We start from the raw sequence: 25973 nt of genomic DNA on the forward strand, positions 1-25973 counted from the left end.
CTCCCCGACGAACCTTCAGCTGTATTTTTTTACGGCCGTTCTTTTGCTCACCCTCGACATTTTTCTTTACTGTGCCTTCACTGTGCCTCCTCTGTGCCTTCTCCCTGCTTTTGCCGCCTCCGTGGACCCTGGGACCGGGCTTAAAGTCCCGAAAATGCCGTTCCCGAACGGGAGCCCTCCATTATGCGGATGCCTCCCGCCCGCCGTCACCGGAAGCCCCCAGAAATCTCTGTTTTTTACAAGGTCGGCCAGTTCAGCACTGACCTGTTAAGACCCAGTTGGAAACTACCAGGAGCTGTGTATTGCAGTCTTGTAAATAAACCTAAGTTTCTTTGATACAACTCGGTGTGGACTCTCCGTGACTTCCTAAAACCCCAGGCGTGACTGTGCAGGCTCACAGTCTCCCCCTGTCAATACTGGCAGACACTTTAAGCTGGGCTGAAATGTATTCAGCAATGATGGGTATGATGATTATAAGAAGCTCAAAATTAGATAGCAAATTAACCATTGTCACCAGTTGTTGTGTAAACCATGTCCCATGCTTGACTTATTAACATGTAACCTCCGCTGCTCTGGATGATGTAGCATATAGCTAGAAGGAGAATTTGAAACTAGGACAAGGTCACGCTAATTTAGAAAATACCATTTTTAAATTTAGCTCATCACCAAATCTTTTCTTTGGAAATATGATCAAAATTACGAAAACTTAGTGTGCATATAAGACTATTTAGAGAAGGCATTAAAATCCTCCTTATCACTATTTTGTTCTTATGAATATAACCTATTTATAATTTGAGGTTGCTGGAAAAATGTTGACTTGCATAATTTGAATTAAGCAAAATTAATATCATCGCAATGTGGTGCTTAAAAACAAATCAAATTGTGAACTCAAATTTGAATTGAGCTACTTTGAGTTGAAGAGTAGGGTCCATAATACTTCTGTGTTAGAAGGAAGGAATATCTTGGTGGAATATCGTTTAGATTTTTTATTGTGCATCCAATAAATCCATAATTTGTTTGGTGATGCCTCAAACTTAAAAAACTTTAATTTCAATCAAACATTTGCTTTCCTTTCTCCACCGTTTCTTCTGAATCACTGTATTTTTCTGTGCTGTGAAACAGAGAAGTCTTTAACTGTAAGTTGCCTAATAAACATATTTTTCTGTGTGTTTTGTGTTACAGATATTGAAACCAACACCCATGAAGTTTGATGCTAAAACATTGAGTGTTCCAGCTTATTCAGGTAAGTGTTCATAGAAATTTGTCGGAAATATGAATAAAGGATGGGCAAAGTTGGAAAAATTGAGTTTTGGTACTGGACAGGAAGTGAGGTTTGAAACCAAGCTCTAGGTTGAGCAGGAGTTTTTTGGATCATGCAGTTCAACCTGAGTGAATGACTGGGGGAGGGGAGCATTATTAATAGCAAAGGACTGGAACTCATGGCCTGCTGAAAATTATGATTTAGTTTGCCCAGTTGGGAACCTTTGACTCGATCCATGACTTGATGTCAGGTAAGCCAGGCTGTGAAGTATCCTCATTTACTTTCCCTGATTCCAGACTCATCTGCTTACCTGTTTGCGATGAGTCATGTCCCCAAGCTGTCCTATTTGCTTGCTTGCCCAGACTGAAGGTGTGCAGGTTTGTCTGCCCACTCACTAGGCCCAAGTGCTCCTTGGCCAAATGTTGGGTGTTTAGCATCACAGCACATCACCAGGTCTGCCCAGGTGCTCATTTTTTGACCCTGCACCACGAGTGCCTTTTGACTCGTCACTCGCATGTTTACATTGAATACTTTCAAGCCGACCTGCTCCCAACTATTCCCTGACTGACTTGCTCAGTGATCTGCTTCGAGTGCTTCCTAGCCTTCAATCTCTTCCCGACTGCCACTCCTGCTACCTTGACCGGGATTTTCCGGCCCTGATGTGGCTGATTCCTGTGGGGGGATGCAGTGGCCCAGCCAAAGGTCCATTGGCATTTAGCGGGACTGGATGAATCCTGGCAGTGGGCCCATCCCTTGAGATCTGTCAACCTGCCGACTTGCCTGCTTGTTTAGCCTCAGTGCTTTCTGGCCTGCCTGCCTACCTGCTTTTCTGTCCTAATTACCCCCCTTTTGAATGTCTTATGTGAAGTGAAAGAAAAGTGTGGAAGAGAGTGGCAAGTAGAAGAATGAGAGAAAGTGGAAATTGAAGGAGCAGGATGATAGAGCAAGAAGTAGAGGGAAGAGAACAGAAGTGAAAGAAAGGAGAAATATTGGTGAAAGAGCTTGACTTAAACAGAATCTCAGAAAAATACATTACAGAAGAGGCCCATTGGCCTGTTGAGTCTGCACTGACACATGCAAACCACCTGACCTGCCTACCTAATCCCATTCGCCAACACCTGACTTGAATGTTATGACGTGCCAAGTGCTCATCTAAAGGATGTGAGGCAACCCGTCTCTACCACTCTCTGAGGCAGTGCATTCCAGACTGGCACCGCCCACTGGGTAACAAACTTTTCCTTCAATCCCCCCCCCCCCCCCCCCCCAAAATTAGTTTAAACTCCTCCCAACTGTTAGAACCCCAATGGAGGTCGGGGATCAGGACCATACGATTTCCGATCATTTCCCCAGAATATGGCATAAGTAGAAAGAGGGATGAGGTCTTGCATCAACAATTCAGGGAGCACAGCAAAAGAAATGAAGTAAATATTTTTTGGTGATGCTTCTTACCAGGGAAGGACATGTTCCTTGAGCAAGCTGTGAGTGAAATTCAGTTATCATTCAATTACATTTTGCAAAATGTTAAATTACTCCAGTTAAATTACATGCACTCATCTTGCCCTTCCCAGGAGATGCGTTGACCACAATTTATTCATATTTATTCCCCTCTGGGATCATCTAAAAGCATGTTTGCAATTTTGTTGCATGGCCAAAAATGACTAAAATCAATCTGTGACAAGTTTTTCTGGCATCAGCTGAACATCCACTCTGTTTAAATGATCGTGGGACATATTTGTAAACTGAGATTTTAGAGGATTAGTTGGTAGGTGTTGCATAAAATGGCAACCAGCAACTCTCTCAGGGAAGGACAGTGCAACCGTTCGAACAATTGAGTGCTTGACTGCCAATCAATTCTCAGGGCAACCTGTCATTTTAATTTGCATCTGTCAAGCTACCACAGAGAATGCCCCTTGAAAGCAGAATACTCTACAATGTGATACTTGTTGGTCATGTCAACTTAACAGTTATTTGTGTTTTCCCTTGGCAACAAAGCTCTAATTTGCCTTTGGATGGTCGTCTTGCTGAAGAGTGTGTTATGACTGCGTAAGCAGGCTATTACGTTGCAAAGGTTAAAAAAAATAATGGTGTCCTTGCGGCTTGGTAAATTGCAGCTGAAAAACTGGTATCCCTAAAGGGACAAGACTGGACCCTTTTCATCCAGCAGCTGTGCTCACTGATAGACACAGGCGAGAAGACTGCAGGGCCACCCAGAGCCAAATTGAACTTGATGTGCTATCTCTGTTCAGTGACCAGTCATAAGGAAGTTGCGACAAGACTAATCGATTCACAACTGGTAAGTGACAAACTTTTCAGTGTTTAATAACTGAGTGCAGATACCAGGTATTCCATTAGCATGTCAGATGAATTCTTAGCCCTATGACTTTATTTTCTATTTATGACAACTGACAGATGTCAACTGCGTACGAATGGCTCTGTTATGTTATAATTTGACGTTTTTTGGATCCTGGGAGTGGGGCATCAAAATGGCCTCCCTGCATTACTGGCCTTTTGGTATTTTAAGCCCACTGTGAATCTCCTGCAGGCTTACTGCATGGAAATTGGTCCTTTTGCTGTGAAATTGTATGAAAACAGGGCGGGAGTTCTACCAAAATCTAGTTCCCTGGCCAGATTGAAAGGTTTTATTTACTCCACACTTGAAGACAACAATTACCTGAGAAAGAAATGACATCTTCCCATTTAATTATATCACAGACCAAATCTTTTATTTTATTCCTTCATGGGATGTGGGTGACATTGGCAAGGCCAGCACTTGTGGTCAATCCCTATTGCCCATGAGGCGGTAGATGGTGAACCGCCTTCCTGAACTGCTGCATGTAGTAGTGCAGGTGCACCCACACTGCTACTGGGAAGTGAGTTCCTGGATTTTGATTCCATGACAGTGGAGGAACGGCAATGTAGTTCCATATCAGGATGGTGTGTGGCTTGGAGGTGGTGTTCCCATGTGTCTGCTTCCTTTGACCTTCTAGGTGGTAGAGGTTCAGAGTTTGGAAGGCACTGTTGAAAGATGTTGGTGAGTTTCTGAAGTGCATCTTGTAGGTAGTAAACACTGCTGCCACTGTAAATCAGTGGTGGATGAAATTAACCTTGAAGTGGCTGAAAGGGATTGCGAACAAGAGGCCTGCTCTGTTATGGATGGTGTCAAGCTTCCTGAGTGTTGTTGGGGAGACAGACGATGGTGTAATGTTTATGCTTACTGAGTCCACAGAGAAATTATTAGGAACATGGGAAAATGAAAGACAGTTAAAGGCCAGTTGGTCCATCAAGCCTGTTCAAAATGGTTACTATGCAACTTATGCACACCAAGGCCCCTGTTTATCACTCCAACAACCAGCCATGCAATTTCTGGGGGCGGTGAAAAGAACATTTTTTTTTAAAAGCCTGAACCAAAATAGAGGGAACAAGTACTGGCAAATTCAACTCCAATCTATGAAGGATTTTGTAGATGTTTCAAGACACGGTGAATGGAAGCAATTTACCACAACTCCTCACCAATCTTATATGTACCATTGGGTGACCCCCAAGGATCAATCCTTGGCCCCTGCTGTTTCTCATCCATGTTCCACCCTTGGCAACATCATCTGAAAATACATTGAATTTTGCATATAAGCTGACGACATCCAGCTCTACCTCACCACTATCTCTATATCTCTGGTCACAGTGTTTGTCTGATGCTCCTTATGAGATGAGCAGAAATATCCTCCAACTGAACATTGGGAAGACTGAAGCCATTGTCTTTGGCCCCTTCACTAACTCCATTTCCTTACCACTGACTCCACCCTTCGCAATTGAACCAGGCTGTTGACAGCCCTGTTATCATTTTTGACCCTGAGTTGGGCTTTTGACCATTTTTCTGCTCCAGCACCAACTCACAGTCTACTTTCACCTCAGTAACATCGCCCAACTTCACCCTCTCCTCGGCTCATCTTTGCTGAAACTCCGTCTATGCCAATATCAAATCTTTCTGCTTTCCTCTCTCTTCCTTCAAGATTCTGCTTTAAACCTATCTCTAACCAAATTTGTAATCATCTGTCCTAATATCTCCATATGTGGCGGTGTCAAATTTAGTTTTCATTTTGTTTGACACTCCTCTACGGTATCTTGCCACTATATAGATACAAGCTTTTGTACACCTCCTCATTCCAGGTATACAAATCTTTAGGAATGATCTGCTTTTGTTTGCTCTTTTGTGTTTCATATTTCTGTTTAATTGCAAAAGATATGAATGACTTTATAATGTAATCATTTGGCCTGTAAAACTGTATCTACCCTTTGAAGAGAGTCAGCAGCAGTAGTGTGACTTCCTTTAGACAACATTTCCAGTCTGGCAAGTTTGCCCTGGATTTGCTGTTGGCTGCCAAAGACCAACACCGTAGGAACTGCCTGTGCTAATACAACAGTCAGGTTACTGTAAATTGACTTGCTTTACATCTGGTAAATAGATTACTGCAAGTGAGATAATTGCTGTTTCACTTGGATTAATGCTCTTGAAGATATACCCCCCCCTCCCCCCCCCCCCCCCCCCCCCCCCCCCTTGCGACGAACAGCTCCTCAAACACGGTCACAAACATCCCCCACCTTTTCTCAAACTCCCCTGCTGAGCCCCTTAACTCATACTTTATCTTCTCTAACTGCAGGAAGTCATACAGGTCACCCAACCATGCTGCTACCCTCGGTGGCGATGCCGACCACCACTCCAGCAAAATCTGTCGTCGTGCAATCAGAGAGGCGAAGGCCAAGACATCGGCCTCCCTCCTCTCCATGAGCTCCAGCTTCTCTGAAACCCCAAATATCGCCACCAAAGGGTCCGGGTCCACTCCCTCATCCACTATCCTGGCTAAGACCGCGAACTCTCTCGCCCAGAATCTTCCTAATTTTTCACAACCCCAAAACATGTGCGCATGATTTACTGGCCCCCGCCACACCTCTCACACTCATCTGCTACCCCCTGAAAGAACCCACTCATTCTCGCCCGAGTCATATGCACCCTCTGCACCACCTTAAACTGTATCAGGCTCATCCTTGCACAAGAGGAGGTCCCGTTTACCCTTCTCAGTGCCTCACTCCACACTCCCCAATTGAAAATCCCCTAGTTGCCACACTCCGGTGCCTATTCGGATACACAGAGAATTCAGAATGTCCAATTCACCTAACACGTCTTTCGGGACTTGTGGGAGGAAACCAGAGGAAAGCCACGCAGACACTGGGAGAACGTGAAGACTCCGCACAGACAGTGACCCAAGTTGGAATCGAACCCGGGTCCCTGGCGCTGTGAAGCAACAGTGCTAACCACTGTGCTACCGTGCCGCCCATGATATGCTAAATGTTTCTTTGTGAATTTTGTTTTCATAAGCATTGCTATTTAGGCTGTGTGTGCCCTTAAGAGATGTTCATTCTTATTTCTAGTGCCTGAAATCAAAGTTTATCTTTTGGAAGGTCATTGGTAGTGGTCATTAACTTACACGCCTCGGGGCAACATAACAATTCATTTCTGAGAGTATTTTCCCTGTTTGGTGTGGAGAGTAACTTGTGTGTAAAACTGCTGAAAGTATTCTGGGTAGGCTCTAAACTGGTACAAGCAATGTTTAAATCGACGTGGAATTATTACATTTCAGGTCACGTTAGCAGCTACTTTGCAACCCCATGTCTGGCCATAAGGGAACTGCCTCTGATGTTTATCATAAATATTATTCCAGGCAATCTGTATTCGTGTATATCAGAATTGACTGCAAACACTGCTCAGAATGTAGATCCACATATGAAACCAATATTAAAGATGTGTGTCTGTGCCTTTGTTTGCAGTTTCCAGTGTTAACCCAGCAGCTGCGTTCAGCTCCAAATTGGGATATGTAAGTATGGCACACTTCAATTTAAGAATAGAATGCATCTGTTTCATGCGTCATAATTATCGGTTCTTGGAAGGGAATCTTTAAACAGCAGATCTGACTGAAACAATTCAGATTTAATTTAGTTACAATTTGAATGCCCCCTGCTGGTTATGCTAAGTAAATCCCTGTAGGATGTTTAATTGGAAAAGCAAATTGTACCACTCTATCTATCCTATCGCGCGTGCAAACCTAATGCTGCTGTGGTTTCTGCGTGTGACTCTGTTATGCTACATGATCCAACTGGTTGAGAACTTGATATGGCAGTAACAGCAACTGCATATGGTTGAGTTAAAAGTAAAACACACAATGGAGAAGGGCAGGTAACAGGTGTCTCAACTTTAGGAAGGTGAATGTTGGAGAAATGAGGTATCGAGCGGCTGGATTGGATCATGTAGAGGGAGAAGGAGTAATGAACACTTGCAATAATGTATTGCTGGAGTTTCAGATTAACTATACATTTGATTAAAGGATAGCAGGGAAAGAAAGGAACTATCGGGCAAATTGATGAGGAGAACAGAGGATATTGATGAATGTAAAAAAGTAAAGCTTTCACATTATTGCTGTAATATTAGTGTAAAGTAATTTTACTTTGCACTGATTCCATGGTCACAGTGTAATTGGCTCCTGACCTTGGCCTCAAGGTGTGACTTGACACCTTGATGAAGTGTGGGACATCAGAGGTGGGAGTCCCACTGTGGTTTGCTTTAGAGTCTGTTCAAGTCCTGAATGGCCAATTTTCAGTTGACCAACTTTGCGCCTGCTTCGCACGAACTTTGTGTGAATGAGCAATAGGAAACTGGTGAGAAGCAATAAAGTAAACAACAGAATTAATATTGCAGCGGATAGAAAAAGCAGCATGGATGACATGGTAAATAGTAATGAATTCCCCATAACATTACAAAAGCTAGTCTGTAGCATGATTGCTCAAAATTACATATTCAGGGGGCAGTTGCTAGATATTTGTAGCAACTGGTAGTCAAGGGAATAAAAGGGCCAGTGATGAATCCCAGTGGGGAAATAGCATTGAGTGGGGAAAAGAATAGCAATTATCCAAAATTATCCTGTGTGTTAGTTTTCTTATTAGAATCAAGCATTCTCTTGCCAATACAGAGCAAGCAGTGGAAACATAAGCTGAGTGCTGGTGTACATTGACAAGAAGATCTGCCTTGTCTGACCCTGGAAAATGTTGCCTTGAATTTCACACTAACTCATTTTACGACTTCCAACTCCCTTTCTTATGGCCTTTTGTCACCTCTGGCATGAGAATGTCACTTTAAGAAATGTGTGTCTGCTCAAGTTACTGCAGTGATGTCAGAGTGTGGGTGGGGCTGAGCTCTGGCTCTGCTTTTTAGTTTCACTTTGAGAAAAGCTTGGGTGTGTCTGTGTTTTTTGGTTTTGTTTTAATGTTGGAGCTGCAGCCAGCCAAAGATGGTGTAATGTTGTTCTCTCTGCCATGTAAAGACTATCTCTTCATCATTTGGTGAATTCAGGGTCATAACTGTTCTCAGTAGTGAATTTAAACCTGATGTGCATCTGTTAAAAGTTTTTTTTAAATGTCTTATGGATGTAAAAAGGAAAGTTTAAGGATTGTTTAGTGTTGTATTCTTTGGGGTTGTATTTGAATTGATGGTTGCTAAGATGTTCACTGTATGTTTTAAAAAGGTTAACTTGAGTTCATAGAATAAACATTGTTTTGCTTTAAAAATTACCGTTAGATGTCTGCTGCACCACACCTGTAGAGTGGGCCGTGTGCTCCCCGTACCACAATCTATTAAAAGTTGTGGGTCAGGTGAACTCCATCATACACTTTGGGGTTTTCTAAACCCTGGCCCATAACACCTGTTAAACTTTCTCAAAATACACCCTTACCGCTGCATGTAACACCCTGAGACAATTCCCATTACCTACTCTCTTATCTCAGAAGGCACATAACAGGTCGAGTCATTCATCGCTGGATTTGTCTTGACCATGTCAAATGTTACCGAACCTTGCTCTCCTCATCCAAATCCGACTATTCCAGGATCATGAAATCATAGAATTCCTACAGTGCAGAAGGATGCCATTCGGTCCATCAAGTCTGCACCGACCGTCCGAAAGAGCATCCTACCTAGGCCAACACCCCCCATCCTATCCCCGTGACCCCCCCCTCCAACCTAACCTGCACATCTTTGGACATTAAAGGGCAATTTTATCATGGCCAATCCACCTAACCTGCACACCTTGGCACTGTGTGAGGAAACTGAAGCACCCGTAGGAAACCCACGCAGACATGGGGAGAATGTGCAAACTCCACACAAATAGCCACCCAAGGCCGGAATTGAATCCGGGTCCCTTGCTCTGTGAGAGAGTAGTGCTAGCCACTGTGCCACATGCTGCCCTCATAGGATTTAACTCATTACCGGGTGGTAGTGGTTAGCACTGCTCTCTCACAGCGCCAGGGACCCGGGTTCAATTCTGGCCTTGGGTGACTGTGGAATTTGCACATTCTTCCCATGTCTGCATGGGTTTGCTCCGGGTGCTCCAGTCTTCTCCCACAGTGGTTAAGTGGTTGCCCCTTAGTGTCTAAAGGATTAGGCGGGGATAGGGTGAGGGTGTGGGCCTAGGTAGGGTGCTCTTTCGGAGGGTCGGTGCAGACTTGATGGGCCGAATGGCCTCCTCCTGCAGAGTAGGGATTCTGTGATTCTTATTAGAGGGTATGCTCAAGTTGGGAATAATGAAACACACAGAGAAACATGGCCTATTAAGCTGGAGTCACTATGACACCTTACTCTAATATTCTTCCTGGTCAAGCAACGTCAGCCTTGTTTTCAAATCCTTCCATGACCTCGCCCCTCTCAATCTCTGTAATTTCCTCCAACCCCACAACCCACCGAGATATCTGCATTCCTCTAATCCTCGTCCCTCATGCATCCCCAGTTATAATTAGTCCATCATTACGGACCTTGCCTTCAGTTCTGGAATTCTCTCCCTACACCTCTCCGTCATCCTTTCCTCCTTTGAGATACTCCTCAATAGATTGTTAATAGAATCCAAGCTAGTTAATGAAGCAAAAAACAAAACAGAGGAGGCCATTTTGAGCCTGCATTAGCCACGAGTGTAAATGGTGATGTGGACGAGAGTGGGAATATGGGATTTGTTTTCTGATTCTCCCCGCCCCTCGCTGGTGGCGTTCTGAGCGGGAACCTCATTTAAATTTGTTTTAATCAATTTCTATATACTTAAAGGGTTTCCCCACCATATGTTACCTCAGGTAAGGAATTCCCCAAATGCTGACGTGACGTCGCGTCGGTGAGATTGACAACAGGTGTTGAAAAATGGGAAGCAGTCAAGCTGGGACTTGCTGGGGGAACATGGCCCCTTGATAGAGAGGAGCATGCCGATGCACTGCCAACCTGTTTTATATATGAGATTGGAGCGCCTTTGAAAAAAGATGCCCTGAACTTTGAGGAGTTGGTATTGCTGGCTCTATCAGGCCCCGCCACACCCTCAGATCGTCTCTGCTCAAGTGTCAGGGAATCTGGAGAGAAAATCTGGCTGTGCCAGCAGTTGCACAGAGTGCCAAATTCTGCCCATAAAATGCTCTTCACTGAGAGAGTATATTGACTTTGCGCAGTCTCATAGCTCTTCTCACTGCCAGTGTCCGAGTTGGCTCCTTTTTATGTGTTCAAAGTATTTTGATTTGATTTGATTTGATTTATTATTGTCACATGTATTAGTATACAGTGAAAAGTATTGTTTCTTGCATGCTGTACAAACAATGCATACCGTACATAGGGAAGGAAGGAGAGACTGCAGAATATAATGTTACAGTTATAGTAAGGTGTAGAGAAAAGATCAACTTAATACGAGGTAGGTCCATTCAAAAGTCTGATGGCAGTAGGGAAGAAGCTGTTCTTGAGTTGGTTAGTACGTGACCTCAAATTTTGGTATCTTTTTCCTGACAGAAGAAGGTGGAAGAGAGTATGTCCGGGGTGCGTGGGGTCCGTAATTATGCTGGCTGCCTTTCCGAGGCAGCGGGAATTGTTGAGAGTCAGTGGATGGGAGGTTGGTTTGCGTGATGGACTGGGCTACATTCAGGACCTTTTGTAGTTTCCTGCGGTCTTGGGCAGAGCAGGTTCCATACCAAGCTGTGATACAACCAGAAAGAATGCTTTCTATGGCGCATCTGTAGAAGTTGGTGAGAGTCGTAGCTGACATTCCAAATTTCCTTAGTCTTCTGAGAAAGTAGAGTCGTTGGTGGGCTTTCTTAACTGTAGTGTCGGCATGGGGGGACCAGGACAGGCTGTTGGTGATCTGTACACCTAAAAACTTGAAGCTCTCGACCCTTTCTACTTCGTTCCAATTGATATAGACAGGGGCATGTTCTCCACTACGCTTCCTGAAGTCGATGACAATCTCCTTCGTTTTGTTGACATTGAGGGAGAGATTATTGTCGTCGCACCAGTTTACCAGATCCTCTATCTCATTTAGCTCATCTCGAACAGGTATACCCCTTTGGATACCGTCGGGGGGATAGCCTATCAGGGGAAAACAGCAGCAGCCAGAGCAGTGGCACCACGGCTGGCTCTGATGTTCAGAAGGGAGGGTCAAAGCGCAGAAGAGCAATAGTAATAGGGGACTCTATAGTCAGGGGCACAGATAGGCGCTTCTGTGGACGTGAAAGAGACTCCAGGATGGTATGTTGCCTCCCTGGTGCCAGGGTCCAGGATGTCTCCGAACGGGTAGAGGGCATCCTGAAGGGGGAGGGCAAACAGGCAGAGATCGTTGTACATATTGGGACTAACGACATAGGCAGGAAGGGGCATGAGGTCCTGCAGCAGGAGTTCAGGGAGCTAGGCAGAAAGTTAAAAGACAGGAGCTCTAGGGTTGTAATCTCGGGATTACTCCCTGTGCCACGTGCCAGTGAGGCTAGAAATAGGAAGATAGAGCAGCTAAACACGTGGCTAAACAGCTGGTGTAGGAGGGAGGGTTTCCATTATCTGGACCACTGGGAGCTCTTCCGGGGCAGGTGTGACCTATATAAGAAGGACGGGTTGCATCTAATCCGGAGAGGCATAAATATCCTGGCCGCGAGGGTTGCTAGTGTCACACGGGAGGGTTTAAACTAGTATGGCAGGGGGGTGGGCACGGGAGCAATAGGTCAGAAGGTGAGAGCATTGAGGGAGAACTAGGGAATAGGGACAGTGGGGCTCTGAGGCAGAGCAGACAGGGAGAAGCTGCTAAACACAGCGGGTCTGGTGGCCTGAAGTGCATATGTTTTAATGCAAGAAGTATTACGGGTAAGGCAGATGAACTTAGAGCTTGGATTAGTACTTGGAACTATGATGTTGTTGCCATTACAGAGACCTGGTTGAGGGAAGGGCAGGATTGGCAGCTAAACGTTCCAGGATTTAGATGTTTCAGGCGGGATAGAGGGGGATGTAAAAGGGGAGGCGGAGTTGCGCTACTGGTTAGGGAGAATATCACAGCTGTACTGCGGGAGGACACCTCAGAGGGCAGTGAGGCTATATGGGTAGGGATCAGGAATAAGAAGGGTGCAGTCACAATGTTGGGGGTTTACTACAGGCCTCCTAACAGCCAGCGGGAGATAGAGGAGCAGATAGGTAGACAGATTTTGGAAAAGAGTAAAAACAACAGGGTTGTGGTGATGGGAGACTTCAACTTCCCCAATATTGACTGGGACTCACTTAGTGCCAGGGGCTTAGACGGGGCAGAGTTTGTAAGGAGCATCCAGGAAGGCTTCTTAAAACAATGTGTAGACAGTCCAACTAGGGAAGGGGCGGTACTGGACCTGGTATTGGGGAATGAGCCCGGCCAGGTGGTAGATGCTTCAGTGGGGGAGCATTTTGGTAACAATGACCACAATTCAGTAAGTTTTAAAGTGCTGGTGGACAAGGATAAGAGTGGTCCTAGGGTGAATGTGCTAAATTGGGGGAAGGCTAATTATAACAATATTAGGCGGGAACTGAACAACATAGATTGGGGGCGGATGTTTGAGGGCAAATCAACATCTGACATGTGGGAGGCTTTCAAGTGTCAGTTGAAAGGAATTCAGGACCGGCATGTTCCTGTGAGGAAGAAGGATAAATACGGCAATTTTCAGGAACCTTGGATAACGAGAGATATTGTAGGCTTCGTCAAAAAGAAAAAGGAGGCATTTGTCAGAGCTAAAAGGCTGGGAACAGACGAAGCCTGCGTGGAATATTAGGAAAGTAGGAAGGAATTTAAGCAAGGAGTCAGGCGGGCTAGAAGGGGTCGCGAAAAGTCATTGGCAAATAGGGTTAAGGAAAATCTCAAGGCTTTTTACACGTACATAAAAAGCAAGAGGGTAGCCAGGGAAAGGGTTGGCCCACTGAAGGATAGGCAAGGGAATCTATGTGTGGAGCCAGAGGAAATGGGCGAGGTACTAAATGAATACTTTGCATCAGTATTCACCAAAGAGAAGAAATTGGTCGATGTTGAGTCTGGAGAAGGGTGTGTAGATAGCCTGGGTCACATTGAGATCCAAAAAGACGAGGTGTCGGGTGTCTTAAAAAATATTAAGGTAGATAAGTCCCCAGGGCCTGATGGGATCTACCCCAGAATACTGAAGGAGGCTGGAGAGGAAATTGCTGAGGCCTTGACAGAAATCTTTGGATCCTCACTGTCTTCAGGGGATGTCCCGGAGGACTGGAGAATAGCCAATGTTATTCCTCTGTTTAAGAAGGGTAGCAAGGATAATCCAGGGAACTACAGGCCAGTGAGCCTTACTTCAGTGGTAGGCAAATTACTGGAGAGAATTCTTCGAGACAGGATCTACTCCCATTTGGAAGCAAATGGACGTATTAGTGAGAGGCAGCATGGCTTTGTGAAGGGGAGGTCGTGTCTCACTAACTTGATAGAGTTTTTCGATGAGGTCACTAAGATGATTGATGCAGGTAGGGCAGTGGATGTTGTCTATATGGACTTCAGTAAGGCCTTTGACAAGGTCCCTCATGGTAGACTCGTACAAAAGGTGAAGTCACACGGGATCAGGGGTGAGCTGGCAAGGTGGATACAGAACTGGCTAGGTCATAGAATCCAGAGAGTAGCAATGGAAGGATGCTTTTCTAATTGGAGGGCTGTGACCAGTGGTGTTCCACAGGGATCAGTGTAGGGACCTTTGCTGTTTGTAGTATATATAAATGATTTGGAGGAAAATGTAACTGGTCTGATTAGTAAGTTTGCAGACGACACAAAGGTTGGTGGAGTTGCGGATAGCGATGAGGACTGTCAAAGGATACAGCGGATACAGCAGGATTTAGATTGTTTGGAGACTTGGGCGGAGAGATGGCAGATGGAGTTTACTCCGGACAAATGTGAGGTAATGCATTTTGGAAGGTCTAATGCAGGTAGGGAATATACAGTGAATGGTAGAACCCGCAAGAGTATTGAAAGTCAAAGAGATCTAGGAGTACAGGTCCACAGGTCACTGAAAGGGGCAACACAGGTGGAGAAGGTAGTCAAGAAGGCATACGGCATGCTTGCCTTCATTGGCCGGGGCATTGAGTATAAGAATTGGCAAGTCATGTTGCAGCTGTATAGAACCTTAGTTAGGCCACACTTGGAGTATAGTGTTCAATTCTGGTCACCACACTACCAGAAGGATGTGGAGGCTTTAGAGAGGGTGCAGAAGAGATTTACCAGAATGTTGCCTGGTATGGAGGGCATTAGCTATGAGGAGCGGTTGAATAAACTCGGTTTGTTCTCACTGGAACGAAGGAAGTTGAGGGGCGACCTGATAGAGGTCTACAGAATTATGAGGGGCATAGACAGAGTGGATAGTCAGAGGCTTTTCCCCGGGGTAGAGGGGTCAATTACTAGGGGGCATAGGTTTAAGGTGAGAGGGGCAAGGTTTAGAGTAGATGTACGAGGCAAGTTTTTTACGCAGAGGGTAGTGGGTGCCTGGAACTCGCTACCGGAGAAGGTGGTGGAAGCAGGGACGATAGTGACATTTAAGGGGCATCTTGACAAATACATGAATAGGATGGGAATAGAGGGATACGGACCCGGAAGTGTAGAAGATTGTAGTTTAGTCGGGCAGCATGGTCGGCACGGGCTTGGAGGGCCGAAGGGCATGTTCCTGTGCTGTACATTTCTTTGTTCTTTGTATTTCTGTACTCTGTCTCGTCATTGTTTGAAATCCGACCCACTACGGTGGTGTCATCAGCAAATTTGAAAATCGAGTTGGAGGGGAATTAGGCCACACAGTCAAAGGTGTATCAGGAGTATAGTAGGGGACTGAGGACCGGTGGGCACCGGTGTTGAGGATGATCGTGGAGGAGGTGTTGTTGCCTATCCTTACTGATTGTGACCTGTGGGTTAGAAAGTTCAGGATCCAGTCACAGAGGGAGGAGCCGAGGCCAAGGCCACAAATGTTTGGAGATGTGTTTTGTAGGAATGATGGTGTTGAAGCCTGAGCTGTAGTCAATAAATAGGAGTCTGACATAGGTGTCTTGTTATCTAGGTGTTCCATTTAATTAAACAATGACGTTTACCTGTGTATCCTACAGGTAATTAAGAAGGCAAATGGAATTTTGTCCTTCATTGCTCGAGGGATGGAGTTATAAGACTAGGGAGGTTATGCTGCAGTTGTATAAGGTGCTAGTGAGGCCACACCTGGAGTATTGTGTTCAGTTTTGGTCTCCTTACCTGAGAAAGGACGTACTGACGCTGGAGGGTGTGTAAAGGAGGTTTACTAGGTTAATCCCAGAGCTGAAGGGGTTGGATTGCGAGGAGAGATTGAGTAGACTGGGACTGTACTCGTTGGAATTTAGAAGGATGAGGGGGGATCTTATAGAAACATATAAAATTATGAAGGGAATAGATAGGATAGATGCGAGCAGGTTGTTTCCACTGGCGGATGAAAGCAGAACTAGGGGCATAGCCTCAAAATAAGGGGAAGTAGATTTAGGACTTAGTGAATCTATGGAATTCCTTGCCCAGTGAAGCAGTTGAGGCTCCTTCATTAAATGTTTTTGAGATAAAGATAGATAGTTTTTTGAAGAATAAAGGGATTAAGGGTTATAGTGTTCAGGCCGGAAAGTGGAGCTGAGTCCACAAAAGATAAGCCATGATCTCATTGAATGGCGGAGCAGGCTCGAGTGGCCAGATGGCCTACTCCTGCTCCTAGTTCTTATGTTCTTAGTTCTTATAATCATTCCATTAGCAGATTCCCCTTTCCTCCTTCAAACAATAACTTTGTAACACACTCAATTAATTTCAGTACAAATCAAAAAGAAATAAATTATTTCCACACTTCTTATAACCCATCACAATACTGGACCTCCATCAATTTATTCGAGGAAGCATTCTTTTTTGTAAAATAGTCTGATATTTTATGCAAGGTCAATCTTTAATATTTTCTCAGGTGCCCCGTACAGATTTTTCCCCTTTTTCACCCCCACCCCCCAGCGCACCGAACAGCTCCTCAAACACGGTCACAAACATCGACCACCTTTTCTCAAACTCCCCTGCTGAGCCCCTTAACTCATAATTTATCTTCTCCAACAGCAGGAAGTCGTACAGGTCACCCAACCATGCCGCAACCCCCGGTGACGATGCCGACCGCCACTCCAGCAAAATTCACCGCCGTGCAATCAGAGAGGCGAAGGCCACGACATTGGTCTTCCCCCTCTCTATGAGCTCCGGCTCCACTTCCTCCTCTGGACTAAATTGTCTGATGATCAGTACAATTCCTTTGGACTGATCAGTATCATCATCTTCCACTTCCAAATCTTCCATGACATGTGCCATTTCAAAAACCCAGTTATTCAATTTCAAACAATTCATGATGTAATATTTTGCCACACATCTGAAATGCCTGTTGACCATTCCTTAGTTATTCCTGGGGTCCATTCTCCTATCAGAAGTTACCCAATTCCTGTCGTCTCTTGGAGTTACCAAAAGAGTCTCTATCTTCACTTACCTTGTTTGTGGTTCTTCTTTCGCATCCATGCTTGCACCACACATCTAAAACAGTCTCAAAATGTTGCCAGCATTGAATCCGCCATCTTTTGCTTTAACCACGGATGGTTCCATTCCACGGAAGTGGCTGGAAATTAATGTTTCCCCAGAATCTTTTTAAAGATTCAGACATTGGTTCCAAAAGTGTATCCCTTCCTGAGAATTTAACTCCAGTCAAGACCAAGAGCCTATTGGCGTTTGATACTTTAGCACAATCCAACAATTTGAAAGTAAGCACTGAATTTCGGATTTCCAAATAGGATTTCTGCAATCTTGCAAATAACTTGCTAAATTCCATGATATATTTTTGTGCGGAATAACCGTCCATCCGTCTAAATTTATCAAAGTCTGACCAAGCCTCAGATATATTTAACAGATCATCTTTTTAAAATAAATTTTGTGCATACATTTAAGAAATTATCCAAACCTTCCTCAGTGTCCCAAAATTTAGCTCCAAAATTACTTTGCACCTGGTCCTACGGCCGAAGGGCCTGTACTGCGCTGTAATGTTCTATGTTCTATTGGGAAGTGAAGGTGCCAAGGCCATAACTTGTTTTTTCTTTAGTAAGGGCTTAGTAAGACCTGCTTCCATGTATCCAATTTATTATTCCGTAAGGTTCAGCTTCAAAGAACAACGGTAGAAAATCATATCCTGATGCTGTGGTTTCAGGCATTCTTCTCCAAAGTCACTCCAATTACAGTCATCTGAAAATAAGCTTTAGTTTCCATTCTTCACTATCAAGTCATTCTTTGCTGCCACCCCAGTTAGTGAAGTCAAAACCAATACACAGGATGGGATTTTCCAGTGGCAGAGCAGGCTCAACATTGGCCGCCGGCAGGATCTTCCGGTCCCGCTGATGTCTACGGTGTTTTGGAAGGTCACCTCTCCCATCACGGGGGGGGGGGGGGGGGTTGCGGGGAGGGGTGGGGGGGTGGGAACGCCTTCACCAGGACCAGAAGATCCTGCTGGCGAGAAGGGCCTGAAAATCCCAGCCACAGAGTTGTTCTGCACTTAGAGAGTTCATTGGCTTCAGAAGAATGAGTGATCTCATAGTCCTAACAGTACTAGACAGGGTAGATGCATGAAGGATGTTTCCGATGGTAGGGGTGGCCAGAACCAGGGGTCATAGTCTAAAGATATGGGGTACACCTTTTAGGACTAAGATGAGGAGAAATTTCTTTACCCAGAATGTGATGAGCCTGTGGAAATCGCTATCACAGGAAGTAGTTGAGACCAAAACATTGTATTTTCAAGAAGGAGCTAGATCCCCTTGGGTATCAAAGGAAATGGATGGAAAGTGGGAATAGGTTGTTGAGTTGGATGATAAGCCATGATAATATTGAATGGCGAAGCACGCTCGAAGGGCCGAATGGCCTATTACTATGTTCTGTGTTTAGAAACGTACATAGAAACATACATAGAAAATAGAGGCAGGAGGAGGCCATTCAGCCCTTCGAGCCTACTCCACCATTCTTTATGATTGTGGCTGATCATCAAGTTCAATATCCTGATCCTGCCTCCCCCTATCCCTTGATTGCTTTAGCCCCAAGAGGTATATTTAATTCCTTCTTGAAATTACACATTTTGACCTCAACATCTCAGATTCACCTCTCTCTGGGTGAAGAAATTCTCCTCAGTCCTAAAAGGTTTACCCCTTATCCTCAAACTATGACCCCAAGTTCTGGACTCCCCCACCATCGGGAACATTCTTTCTGAATCTATCCTGTCTAATCCTGTTAGAATTTTATTAATTTCTAAGAGATCCCCTGTCACTCTTCTAAACTCCAATGAATATAATCTTAACTAGCTTAGTCTCTCCTCGTATGACAGTCCCGCCATCCCAGGAATCAGCCTTATAAGCCTTCGCTGTACTCCCTCCATAGCAAGAACATCCTTCCTCAGGTAAGAACACCAAAACTACACACAATACTCCAGGTGTGTCCTCACCATTGCCCTACCCAATTGCAGTAAAACATCCCTATTCCTACACTCAAATCCTCTCTGATTTTTGATCGATAAGGGAGCCGGGGGTTATAGGGAGGCAGACGACAAACTGAAGTTGAGACACAACCAAGTCAGCCGTGATCTTATTTAATGGCGAAGCAGGCCTGAAGGGCTGAATGGCCTACTACTGCTCATAAGCCCTCTGCGCTATGTTCCAAAAGCAGTAGTTAAATAAGTTTGTTTAAGGCCAACAAGTCAGGGAGAGCTTACAGGGGGTGCTAGTTACTCTCAATACTCAGAGATGTATACGAATGTTAATGTAATTGTGACAGGGATTTCATTGCGTTGTTAAGCATGCAAATTGCTGTCACATTTTCCACTTTACAACAGTTAGGACAGTTGCAGCAATAATGGCCGTGTCCCGCTGGAACCAGGCACAACACGGGCGGTAGGTTCCAGGAGAGGCCTCCCCTGGGATTCCCGACGGCTGTTACGCCTCGCATAATCTAACCAGATCTTGTGAGACGTTGTGATCTGGGTCCCTCCCACAATTGGCGAGACTCAGTCTCGCACGGCTAAGTGAATTTAAAAACGCACTCAGCCGTGCTCGCGCCGGATCTAACGGCCACCTGGCATCACCGAGGAGACCTCAACCAGACGTCGTTCAGTACTGATCCCACAAACGGGGACCAGGCGTAACTGTGCCTGTGGGGGTCTCCCAGGGGATTGGAGGCCCCCGGTCAAGTGACACCCTGCCATTGCTGGTGCCTCCTGGGTACCCTGGCAGTGCCACACGACAGTACCACCCTGGCGGTCAAAGGGAACCAGGTAGGTAGTTCCCTACCTGCCAGGGTGTCCAGGTGGCACTGCCAAGGTGCCAGGCTGGCATTCTGCTCGAGTGATGGGATCGGGCTTCCAAGTTTCCTGCCCGTGTGGTGTGCTCGACGACCCTCTTATAGATGAGTTGGAGTGTCTGGGGATTGTGTCGGGAGGGGTGAGAAATTGGGAAGCCATTTAAAAATGGTGACCTCTCTTCCTGCACTGAGGCACTCTGCTCACCGGAGCTCCTCAGTGCAGGAAATTACGCTGAATGTGGCTTCGGGTTGGGGGGGCGGGGCTTTCTCTGCCGGGACTGAATAAAAACAAAATCCGGTTTGATAGGAAGCACTGGGAACGACCCGAGTAATCCCGACCAGAACAGACTGTGTCCAATGACATAACTATTTCTAGAAATTATTGTGGAATTCTACATAATTTAGCTGGTCATGGAAACTATAAAGAGGGGAGCAATATCAGTTTTATCATCATGAAATAGCTAGGAAGTGATAAATGTGGGAAAGAGATAAGAACACCTCAAGTGATGTCAGCACAAAGGAAGGAGCAGAGTGCCTAGAAAGTGTTTCTTTTTGGTCTTTTAAATTTAGATACTAAATTTATAATAGAGTCTAATAGCAGGGCCATGGATTGCATATCCTGTGCCATGTTGGAACTTAAGGACACTTTCTGTGCCCTGGCCAACTATATGTGCAGGAGGTATCATCAGCAGGAAGGGCTTGAGCTTCGGGATTCACCCCAGTGCACCCACAAGGCTCTTCCTGTACAAGTCCTTGTCTAGGACATGGGAAGTATCCTCGAGTTCACACAAGCCATGGCATGTGTATTCCACAGCACTGAGATGCCCTGCCATGCTTTTCTTAGACTTTGAACTAAATTGAAACAAATAAACTTAAGACCAAAAAAAACACTTTCTAGCTACTCGCTATTCTATCACTAGATGTTTTTACTTCTTTCCCTCATGTTTGAGTTCCTTTCTTTCTGAGCCAGTCCTAAAAACACTAAACACAAAAAAGTGAAATATAGATATTTGACCTATGTACTTGCCATAAAAGCCTTGGATTCAACACCTTTTTCCTCTGTGCTGTCAACTCTTCTATAAGCATTGCCATAGAATCTTTTATGTTAGAGGTCAGAAAGGGCTGTATTTTAATACCTCGTATGAAAGACTGAGGCTGGGATTCTCCGTCCCGGCACCGGGTCGGAAAATCCCCGGGGGATCCCCGCGGGAATCGCGCCCCGACACCGGCTTCCCCATTCTCCGGCGCCGTTTTTAGGGCGCCGGCGGACCGAGTGGCCGACAACGTTGGCCCAGTCCCGCCGGCATGGATTACCCACCTCCCACATGGCAGGATCTGGAAGGTGAGTGTACGGGGGCTGTCTTGGAGGGAGTGGCGAGAGGATCCAACCCTGGAGGCAGGCCCCCACGGAGGCCTGGCCCACGATCGGGGCCTACCGATCGGCGGGTGGGCTGGTTCCGTGGGGGCCTACTTTACTCCGCACCGGGCCCGTGTAGGGCTCCGCCATATTGCCTGGGGGGTGGCGTGGAGAAGGGAACCCCCGCGCATGTGCGGGAATACGCTGGCCATACCGCGCATGCGTGGACACGCACGGGCCATTCCCCACCGGCTGGAGCTGCGGGGACGACTCCGGCGGCAACCTAGCCCCCTAGAAAGGTGAGACTTCATCCTTTTCGGGGGCCATTGACGTCGGAGTCGTTGGTGCTGGTTTTCACGCCGGTGTGGGGATATAGCCCCATTTTTAGAGAATCCCGCCCGACATGTCCAGCCATGTAGTATTTGCTTAGTATTCAAGATATCTGATTTTCAGGATTTGCTGGGATAAAAATGGTATTTCTCTATTCTGTACTTTTTATGAAGGAAATTGGGATCATAGAACCATAGCATTCCTACAGTGGCCATTATGCCATTAGGTCTGCACCGAACCTAGGGGCAGCACGGTGGTGCAGTGGTTAGCACTGCTGCCTCATGGCACCGAGGTCCCAGGTTCGATACCGGCCCTGGATCACTGTCCGTGTGTAGTTTGCACATTCTCCACGTGTTTGCGTGGGTTTCGCCCCCATAACCCAAAGATGAGCAGGGTAGTTGGATTGGCCACGCTAAATTACCCATTAATTGGAAAAGAATGAATTGGGTACTCTAAATTTACAAAAGTAAAAGGCTGCACCGACCCTCTGAAAGTGCACCCTACTTTGGCCCACACCCCGCCCAATCCCCGTAACCCAACCTAACCTACACATCCATGGACACCAAGGGACAATTTAGCTTAGCCAATCCGCCTAACCTGCACATCTTTGCACTGGGGAAAGAAACCGGAGCACCCGGAGGAAACCCACGCAGACACGGGGAGAACGTGAAAACTCCACACAGTCACCCAAGGCCGGAATTGAACCCGGGCCCCTGGCGCTGTGAGGCAGCAGTGCTAACCACTGTGCCACCGTGCCACTCCCAATAAATATAAATAAGTATAACCCTTGGTTATATTTATCTATGATTCAGTGTTGGTTGTCACGACATCCTGGAGGTAGGTTGAATATGTTGAGGAAGAACCTCCCAGATTTTTTTAAATTAGCAACTATGTCCTTTTTTTACTGAGGTGCTACAATTGCTGAGGATGATGCACAAAGTTGTGGTATCTGGCACAGAGTGAGCATTGTAGCACTGTTTTTACCCTTTTCACACATTTGTGAGTGCATCCACCATGATATTTCCCATTGTCAATATGAGCTTACTGCTACAGTATGTTCAAGATGCTTCCTGTTAATTTAGCAAGAAAATAAATACTATTTGCCTTACAATGTGGTGTAAATATAATGGACGATGAGGAACCATTAAATACAATTTATATCTTGGTATGTTGACCTTAAATCACCTGAAACCTTTGTGCTCCTAGGTTATCAGTTCATCATACTTATATAACATAAATCATGCATCATGACCCCTCAGAAATTTGTGTTGTGCCCAGATTATTGCAACAGAGCAGCTAGAAATCATATTCATAGAAGGACCATATTCAACAATGATTTGCAATTAAACAGGCCCCATATACAGTAAAATGTTTCAAAGTACTTCCCAGGATCATAATCAGACAAAATGTATTCTTCAGTGATACTCTAATTGTGTGGTCTCCTGAGGGAGCAGATTATCTGAAATTGGGACCTTTCTTGGTTCTAATGGAGCCACTCGAAAATTTGCGAGGACTACCAATCTTATCAGTGATATTACAACAGGAAGGAAGACCTCACCTGGTGTATTATCCAGTCTGTGAAGAATTAGAGCTTTGAGGGGGGTGGGAAAGTGTTCAGCCTTTCTGTAAAGGTATTGGCCTGGATTCTCTGCCCCACGACACTGGCAACGTGGATTGCGATCGGGTTTAGAATCGGGCGACGGGCCGAAATCGAGGTTCGCGCCGGGTGCTGACCCGACCGCTGTGATCTGGCCCCACCCACTGCTGGCGGGGTCAGGGTGCATCCACTTAGCGGGCCGGGCACCAGAGTCGCCAGGCCCTCGCCAAGAATCACGTGGGCGGGGATCACTACTGGTATTCACAAACGTGAACCTCGCCATGGGCCAAGGAGGTAACCCCTTCAGGGAGTTGCCCCTAAGTCCACCTGAGGGCCACCCCTCCCCTATGAGAACCCCCCAGAGACCCCCTAAAATGGGAGATACCTGCACAGAGATCCCCTAGATAGAGAGACTCCCTACAGAGACAGCGAAGAATCCAGCCCCACATGTTCATTCCTGGAAAGAGAAAAGCAGTGACCAGTGTTTAAAAGCCTCCGATCCTTTAGCTGCAAACCATTCATTCATTTCTCTTAGTGGGCTGTAGTTGACAGCTTCCACAAACACAACTGTTAGCCTTGCTTCATTCATCTTCCTTCATGGATGAGTAACTCTAAGCGCTGTAACCACACCAAAGAGAGTTAGCTGCATTCCAATCACCCCTCTTCACGCCTGAGTGATTTCGAAGTGCGGAGCTGGAATTTGATAGCACGTCACTCTCTTTGAAGCAGTTGATGTTTGTAAACATTGTGGTTACAGCACTTTGTTTATTCGTTCATGGGGTGTGGGCGTCGCTGGCTGGGCTAGCATTTGTTACCCAACCCCTGAGGGCATTTAAGAGTCAACCACATTACTGTGGGTCTGGAGTCACATGTAGGACAGACCAGGTAATGATGACAGATTTCCTTCCCTAAAGGACATGAGTGAACCAGATGGTTGTCACTACAATTGACAATGGTTTCATGGTCATCATTAGACTTTTAATTCCAGACTTTATTCAATTGAATTCAAATTCCACTATCTGCCCTGGTGGGATTCAAACTCATTCATGATGGAAGATAAATGAAGAAACCGGGGTTTCTTCTTGGGTGGGGGGGGGGGGGAGTTTCTTTAGTTACGGGGTTTCTGTGGAAGGTTCTTTTTCTTAGGGGGTTTCTGTGCGGGGTTCCATTAGTTACGGGGTGTCTAGGGGGGAGAATCTCCCTATTCAGGAGGACTCGGGGAGGGGGGGTCCCTCTATTTAGGTCTCTGGGGGAGCTTTCCCCTATTCATGGAGTCTCTGCGGGGAGTTTCCTATTCAGCGATCTCTGGGGGGAGTTCCCTTAGGCGGTCTCAGGGGGTTCCCCTATTCAAGGGGTCTCTGCAGGGGTCCTCCTATTTAGGTGGCCTCTGAAGGGTTCCCCTATTCAGGGGTCTCTGGGGGGGCCCCCCTATTCACAGGTGTCAAAGGGGGTGGGCACCCCCCACCTGGGGGGTGGGGGGGGCTGATTTGCGATGCCTAGGTGCTGCATTGTGGTGACCTCACTGTCAGGCCTTGCATGGCGAGGGATACTGAATTGTTTTCTTTTAAAAAATGTTTTTTTTTTAATTTAGAGGACCCTACAAATTTTTTTCCAATTAAGGGGCAATTTAGCGTGACTAATCCACCTAGCCTGCACAACCAGGGATTGTGGGGGTCAGACCCATGCAGGCACAGGGAGAATGTGCAAACTCCACACGGACAGTGACCCAGGCCGGGATTGAACCTGGGTCCTCGGCGCCTTATGGCATCAGTGCTAACCACTGCGCCACAGTGCCACCCTGAATTATTTTCTCGCGCAAATCAGTTCCAATTCACCTCCGGCGGGAGAACATGGCTGGATTCTCCGATCGACGCCGCCGAAATTGGAGAATGCGTTTGTACGCCGCAATCGGAGGCGGCGCCGTTTTACTCCTCGGGTACGCCGCACACTGTCGGGATAGCCTCAGGACGTGACCTGAGGCCCTCCCCGATACTCCACCCCCGATGGGCCAAGTCCTCACAACGTTCGGGGACCTCGCGAGGCAGCTGAGTACTGTGTCCAGCGGCGCCACAGTTGGGGGGTGGGGGGGAGCCATTCCGTTGGCAACGGGAGCTTTGGCGGGAGCTGGGGGCACTGGTGGGGGGTGGTCCAGGGGTGGCGAGGGGCTTTACAAGGGGGCAGTTTTTGGCAGGCCGGGTCCACGCATAGCCGGCGCCAAGAAGTACGGCGAGGCCGCCATGCGCATTCGCGGCCAAGGACCCGGACATTCTGCATCCGTATCACGGCTGCTAGCCCCCACCGGACGGACGTTCGGTGCGGGGGCGCCGCCGACATTTCAGTCGTAAGACCAGACAGATTCTGCAGACATAGCCGCAGAATCGGAGAATCCAGCCCATAGTCTCTCAAACGGAGAATCCCGCCCATTATTTTACTGTAGGAATGGAAATTTGTGATGAGTGAAATGTGGGCAATGACTGTTGGATAGCATGTGCTAAACCAAACCATTAAAGTCATTCAAATTAGTTTTTTTCTACTTGGATCTTGCTGATGTAAGCAGTTTCAGATTATTTACAACATGAATGATAAATTGTATTTCTGTTGCACTCCTGACTTACAGAGATATCCGGCACATTTTGCAAGGTTGTGAACAATGAGCATGTGGAGGAAAGAGAGGCACGATCCCTGCACTTGAAAGAAAACATTTTGGGGTGGCACGGTGGCGCAGTGGTTAGCACTGCT

The 25973-nt window shown here is 46.3% G+C and overlaps 1 protein-coding gene across 5 annotated transcripts in view; it reads left to right on the top strand.

Annotated features, from left to right (window-relative positions):
- Positions 1-25973, top strand: part of ulk4 (unc-51 like kinase 4) — a 633709-nt gene that overhangs the window by 95515 nt on the left and 512221 nt on the right. For all 5 annotated transcript variants that reach the window (XM_072510060.1, XM_072510064.1, XM_072510062.1 and 2 more), the window contains 3 exons: positions 1183-1243; positions 3373-3554; positions 7082-7128. In XM_072510060.1, the coding sequence (XP_072366161.1) occupies positions 1183-1243; positions 3373-3554; positions 7082-7128 (290 nt within the window). The remainder of the gene's footprint in view (positions 1-1182; positions 1244-3372; positions 3555-7081; positions 7129-25973) is intronic.

Source organism: Scyliorhinus torazame, chromosome 6 (genome assembly GCF_047496885.1).
Source record: "Scyliorhinus torazame isolate Kashiwa2021f chromosome 6, sScyTor2.1, whole genome shotgun sequence".
NCBI lineage: Eukaryota > Metazoa > Chordata > Chondrichthyes > Carcharhiniformes > Scyliorhinidae > Scyliorhinus > Scyliorhinus torazame.